At 33.9% G+C, this 7,135-nt stretch overlaps 1 protein-coding gene across 1 annotated transcript in view; it reads left to right on the forward strand.

Moving 5' to 3' along the window:
* Positions 1-6,795, forward strand: part of LOC127557109 (ADP-ribosylation factor-like protein 13B) — a 61,535-nt gene extending 54,740 nt beyond the window's left edge. The window contains 2 exon segments of the mRNA XM_051990559.1: positions 5,663-5,785; positions 6,638-6,795. Coding sequence (XP_051846519.1) covers positions 5,663-5,785; positions 6,638-6,795 — 281 coding nt within the window.
* Positions 6,796-7,135: the final 340 nt, after the last annotated feature.

Below are 7,135 nucleotides of genomic sequence, written 5' to 3' on the forward strand. Positions count from 1 at the left end.
ACTGCTCTTTCTCTGTTTTTTAATGTAAGTATTTTAGGTTCTAAATTCTACATAATTCTTTTTTTTTCTTTTTTTGCTGAGGCAATTGGGGTTAAGTGACTTGTTCAGGGTCACACAGCTAGGAAGTGTTAAATGTCTGAGACCAGATTTGAACTCAGGTCCTTCTGACTTCAGGGCTGGTGATCTATCCACTGCCCTACCTAGCTGTCCCAATAAATTCTATATAATTCTGCCTGTGGCTTCTTGATATTTCTTTTTTTTTTTTAAGGTAGAATCTTTTTTTTTATGTTGTATAAATTTAATTTTATTTAATAATAACTTTGTATTGACAGAATCCATGCCAGGATAATTTTTACACAACATTATCCCTTGCAATCACTTATGTTTCATTTTTTTCCCCTCCCTCTCTCCTCCCCCCCCCCAAGATGGCAAGCAGTTTTATATATGTTAAATATGTTGCAGTATATCCTAGATACAATACATATTTGCAAAACCGAACAGTTCTCCCGCTGCACAGGGAGAATTGGATTCAGAAGGTAAAAATAACTCGGGAAGAAAATCAAAAATCAAATAGTTCACATTCATTTCCCAGTATCCCTTCTTTGGGTGTAGCTGTTTCTGTCCATCATTTATCCAATGAAACTCAGTTAAGTCTCTTTGTCAGAGAAATCCACTTCCATCAGAATACATCCTCATATAATATCGTTGTCGAAGTGTATAATGATCTCCTGGTTCTGCTCATCTCACTTAGCATCAGTCCATGTAGGTCTCTCCAAGCCTCTCTGTATTCATCCTGCTGGTCATTCCTTACAGAGCAATAATATTCCATAACATTCATATACCACAATTTACCCAGCCATTCTCCAATTGATGGGCATCCATTCATTTTCCAGTTTCTAGCCACTACAAACAGGGCTGCTACAAACATTTTGGCACATACAGGTCCCTTTCCCTTTTTTTAGTATCTCTTTGGGGTATAAGCCCAATAGAAACACTGCTGGATCAAAGGGTATGCACAGTTTGATAACTTTTTGGGCATAATTCCAGATTGCTCTCCAGAATGGCTGGATTCATTCACAACTCCACCAACAATGCATCAGTGTCCCCGTTTTCCCGCATCTCCTCCAACATTCATCATTATTTTTTCCTGTCATCTTAGCCAATCTGCCAGGTGTGTAGTGATATCTCAGAGTTGTCTTAATTTGCATTTCTCTGATCAATAGTGATTTGGAACACTCTTTCATGTGAGTGGTAATAGTTTCAATTTCTTCATCTGAAAATTGTCTGTTCATATCCTTTGACCATTTATCAATTGGAGAATGGCTTGATTTTTTATAAATTTGAGTCAGTTCTCTATATATTTTGGAAATGAGGCCTTTATCAGAACCTTTAATTGTAAAGATGTTTTCCCAGTTTGTTGCTTCCCTACTAATCTTGTTTGCATTCCTTCTGTTTGTACAAAGGCTTTTTAATTTGATATAATCAAAATTTTCTATTTTGTGATCGGTAATGGTCTCAAGTTCATCTTTGGTCACAAATTTCTTTCTCCTCCACAAGTCTGAGAGATAAACTATCCTATGTTCCTCTAATTTATTTATAATCTCGTTCTTTATGCCTAGGTCATGGACCCATTTTGATCTTATCTTGGTATGTGGTGTTAAGTGTGGGTCCTTGCCTAATTTCTGCCATACTAATTTCCAGTTATCCCAGCAGTTTTTATCAAATAATGAAATCTTATCCCAAAAATTTAGAATCTTTGGGTTTGTCAAACACTAGATTGCTATAGTTGACTATTCTGTCTTGTGAACCTAACCTTTTCCACTGATCAACTAATCTATTTCTAAGCCAATACCAAATGGTTTTGGTGACTGCTGCTTTATAATATAATTTTAGATCAGGTACAGCTAGACCACCTTCATTTGATGCTTCTTGATATTTCAATTGTTACTTTCTGGCTGTTTCTCCATGGGTATGTAGAATTTAACTAGAATTATCATTTTTATTATATTAACATGACATGATAGTTATAGAATCTGGCTATGATATTGCTTGCAGTTTTCATTTTGGAACCTCTTTTAGTTTGTGATTAGTGGATTCTTTCAATGACTATTTTATCTTCTGGCTCTAGGATATCAAGGAGTATTCCTTAGTAATTTCTTGAGAGATGCTGTTTAGGTTATTTTTTTTTTTTTTGATGATGGCTTTTAGGTAATCCAGTAATTTTTATATAGAGTCTTCTGGATTTTTTTCCCCTAGGTAAGTTTTTTATTTTCAAATGAGATCATTCTCATTTTTTCTATTTTTTTATTCTTTTAATTTTTTTTGATTGAATCTTATTTTTACTCGTATTTTATTTTTTAGTTACATATAAAGATAGTTTTCAGCATTCATTAAAAAAAAATTTGAGTTCCATAATTTTCCTCCCTCTTTTCCCTACCTTTACCCTTACAGCAGACAATCTGATATAGGCTATCCATGTACAATCATGTTAAACATATTTCCGTATTAGGTCAGGTTGTATAAAAAGAGAATCAGAACAAGAACAAGAACAGAAAAAACAGCAAAAAGGAAAAATAAATGAAAAAGTGAAAATATCTTGCTTTGATTTACATTCAGGTTCCATATTCTTTCTCTGGATATGCTTGGCAATTTTCATCTTAACTCTTTTGGAATTGTCTTGGATCACTGTATTGCTGAGAAGATTTAAACCTATCATAGTTATTCATCACATACCATTGGTGGTACTGTGTACAATATTCTCCTGGTTCTGCTCACTTAATTTAAAATCAGTTCATTTAAGTCCATGCAGTTGTTGTTGTTGTTGTTGTTTTCTGAAATGCCCTGCTCATCTTTTCTTATAGAACAATAATATTCAGTTATATTCATATACAACAACTTGTTCAGCTATTTCTGAATTGATGGGCATTCCCCTTAATTTCCTGGTAAGGACCATGCCTAAGTGCACTGTAAGGGGCAGGTCAATTTTCTGAGAGTCTCCATAGCTATGAACATCTGAAGGAGTTGCAAAGCAGCCTTTACTGACATAGGTGTTGCTTATAGACTGGGAAAATAAAATTGGAGGCAGAGGGAAGAGGAGAGCAGTCAGACAATGCAAGGCTTCTCAATGGGGAGGTTAGAGAACAGCGACTGACAGTCTCCTTGAATCACCATCATCCTCTCACAAGAAGAGAAGAAAAGGTCTACAAGAGGTAAAGCAAAGTTACATAGTGTGTTCCTGACAATTTCCCATTGTTTATCACCACAAAAAAGCTGCTATCAACATTTTTGTACATGTGGAGTTTTTTCTTCTTTTTTCTAATCTCTCTGGGATACAGTTCGAGTAGTAGTAATGCTGACTCAAAGAGTTTGCATAGTTTCATAGTTGTTCAGGCATAATTCCAAATTGCTTTTCAGAATGCTTCAATTAGCTCACAACTCTACCAACTTCTTCAGCATTTCAGGCTTCTTTATTTAGGCTGTGGAGTCCTTTTTCACAATTCTCTTGCATAACTCTTTTTTTCCCCCAAGTTTTGTTTTATGTTTCTTATTTGATTTTTAAAATCCTTTTTGAATCTTTCCTAGTGGCTTTCTGGACTTGAGAATAATCCATATTCCCCATTTGATAATTTGACATTGTCATTTTCTGAGTTTGTTTTATAATCTCTTTCCTATTGTGAGAGTAGCTTTCTGTCCATCTTTTTTTCTTGTTTTGCTCATTTTTTAAAGTTGTACCTACTCCTTTGGTGTAAGGGCACTGTCCCAAAGCAACTTGTACAAAGTGCAGTGGGCCTAGTCACTGACTTTCTGTGCTAAGGCCTCTGGGACTGCCAGTTTATCTATTTCACTAGGGTGACGTGGCTCAGTCATGCCTGTGGTGCCCCTTGTTCCACACTGTCATTTTCCTCCCTCTTTTCCCTACTGCTGAACTGGGGCTGGAGATCTCACAGCAGGTCAATTGAGTTAGTACTGCAGACCCTCAGTTGTTGATCTGTGCTATGCACACTAAGAGCCTCCCACTAGCTTGCCAGGATAGCACCTGCTTTGAAATGTGCTCCTTTTTCACCAAAATGAGTCAGACTTTTCCTGAAATCCTTCAAAGTCATCCTGGGCTGGAAAATTATTTCACTTCTTTTTTTTTTTTTTTTTTGATTTTTTTGCTTGCCACAGAATTTTTCTAGAGGTTTGATTTCATATTGTTTCAGAGGGAAACTAGGGAGAGCTCAAGTAATTCCCTGGCTTCTCATCACCACCTTGCCTCTGCCTCTGACAAAATTCTTATATGATACAAGGTGGATTAAATTGTAATTTGGAAAGTTTAATAAAATAAACAAAAAATGTAATACAACACAGAAAATGTTAATTTGTGGTTTTCTAAGTAAATATATGGCCTTAGGGAATTCAAAGACCTTTTTCTATTTGAACATCACTGGCATAAGATATACTACTTAGCACAGTTCATACTTTGCAGGAAGAATGATATAAATGTTTCACTTTGAGTGAAATAATTAGAATTCTTCTCTATTAAAATCCTACTTTGAAATCTCATTTAGATAATTATGAATTTATAGAGTTTAACTCAGTTGAACATGAGTTCTGTCTGCTTAATCTTGCCAAGTTAGGAAGGTTTGTCTTCTTGTCATTTGTCTGGCATCATTACTGGGTTCTTGTATTTGAATGAATATTCATTCACAGCAATTCCTCAAAGATCAACTACTAAGTCATAGGAGAATGGTGAAAATCTATAGTAATGGAAAGATTATTTCTAGAAATGAAATTCATAATTCTTCAAATACTGATGTGAATTTATAATCAAGACATCCTTCTAATGACACATGGGAATGGCATTTGCATAATTTCATAATGGGGAATGCTATAACAAGACCACAGTCAAATATGTTTCTGATTTTCTAAAAAGGGACAAGTCAATTCTATGATTGTAACCAGTAATCTTAATACCTAGAAAAAAATATCTCAAAATGAATCATCAGAGTAGTAATCCTACCGTCACTGTAGGGGGAGATAATATCACTTGGAGCCAGTGTAAATCCATTAAGAACAAATCATTGTCACTCATTTTACTTTTTGATAGTTATTAAATTGTCATTTTCTGAGTTTCCACATGTATTTCCTGAGTAAGGCCTGGATTTTAGCCAGGTGATTTTGACAATCTCCTAAAATATCTTGTGGAATATCTTGGAAAGAAGTCAACTTTGTTGGGAGTGTGCAAAGATGTGAGTTAATTGAGATTAATAGAAGAATGGAGGGTTTTCTCTAATTAAGAATGCCCAAGTGCTCTGCCTTAGGTTTGTCATTTATATTAATGACATAAAGACATAGATGGAATACTTTATTAAGTACCCAACTCTTTGGCAATGAAACTTTCCAAAATTAACAAAGTACATTTTAAAGAGAGAAAACCTATTGCCAGCCTTTCCTGAAACCTTTTATGGCTTGTGTAGGACCACATAGAATTAATTTTGTTTTTGTGGATACAAGGCCATTTCTACCTCTTAATGAAAGAAAAGAATAGGATAACAGTTGACTATCAATACCCAAGCTTTAAAAAAATCAGTAGTTATTTTCATGCAAATTTACAATATTTATCATAATGTATCATGATACAATTAATGGATTCTAGACATAGCATTTATATTCTTTATAGATTTCAATAAGAAGAAAAATGATACATTTGGGGCCATAGCATGCAATCAAATAGTACCACATACTGTAAGCAACCCTGATCTTGAGACACAGGAGATGCCTGGACCATCACATCCAATACATGGTAAGTAATTGGGATTTTTTTTCCCAAAACTTTTTTGAACATTGTCCATTCCTAAATTAGCAGGTTTTCACTTTATCCCCAAAGTCATCACTCATGGTAACCCCAGCATATAATGTTTGTCCTCATAGTGAAAATAGTAAGATAGTTTTGGATTTTCCCCTCAAGTTCTCTTATAAAGATATGTGCATAGATTGATATATAAAATGGGAAATTGTTGAATTGAGATTCCTTAGAATACTATCTTTCACACTCACATATTGAAATCAGTTATCTTTACTTGCCTGTATAATTTTGACACTGCATATTTTAAATAATAATGAAGTAGTTGATTCTTAATATTTGTATATTATGTAATACATCTATAATTATTTCATATTCTTAATATGAAGTTGTAAAAATAATATAGCTATCACCTAACCATCATAATTATCCCAATAATATTAAACAGAAAAAGAATAAAATCTTCTAAGTATTTAAAATATTTTAAAATCATATTTAATGGTATTTTTAAGGAATAAGTTCTTTGAACATTAAATAACTATGCCACTTCTCTCATGTAAATATGTCTCTCAAATACAAAATATTAAGATAAGGTTCTAGTCAAAAGAAGTTGAGAAATTAAGGATTAAACTTTGGAAGTCAGTGCCCATATATTTAGTTTAGTGTTGAGTGGATATGAAATTGTAAATTTACTTAATTTGGTGTAAGTTAAACTTTACAGATAACTTTAAAAATGTGAATCAGGTAAGGAGTTAAGATACTTTTTGTGAGTCATAATTACTCTTAGGTAGTTTAATTAATAATGCTTTTCCAGCTTTATTTATTTATTTTTATTCTGTGAGTTTTTTTCAGTGTCCTTCCATAAATCCTTCATGGGGAACTCCCATGGGGAACACTTGATGTTCCTTTCTTTGGAATCTTTACATTTGGCCATTAGTGCAGCACTCATGCCTACTTTGCTCTCACTACATAACTGGCTCCTGTGTTTTTCTGATAATACATCTGGATAACATTTTATCGTGATTTTTTGCACAGACATCATTCTGTCACTTGCTTAAACCCACTATACAGCAAATGTTTAATGTAGTTTGGTAGGCATTGAGAATACAAAGATAAAATTTAAAAAATCCCTGCCTTCATAGAGCTCACAATAATATAGATAAGTAAATACAAGATAACTTGAGTGAGGGAAAAGCACCTTTTGGTGCCAGTTTGAGAAGTTTCACACAAGAGTGATCCCTGAGCATGAAGCTTAGATGGAAGTTAAAAGAGTTAGAGGACAGAGCATTTAGTCACAACATTCAGGACAGTCTTTACAAAATCAGAGAGGTAGGAAATAGAATAGTTTGA

The sequence above is a fragment of the Antechinus flavipes genome, chromosome 3 (assembly GCF_016432865.1).
Source record: "Antechinus flavipes isolate AdamAnt ecotype Samford, QLD, Australia chromosome 3, AdamAnt_v2, whole genome shotgun sequence".
Classification (NCBI taxonomy): domain Eukaryota; kingdom Metazoa; phylum Chordata; class Mammalia; order Dasyuromorphia; family Dasyuridae; genus Antechinus; species Antechinus flavipes.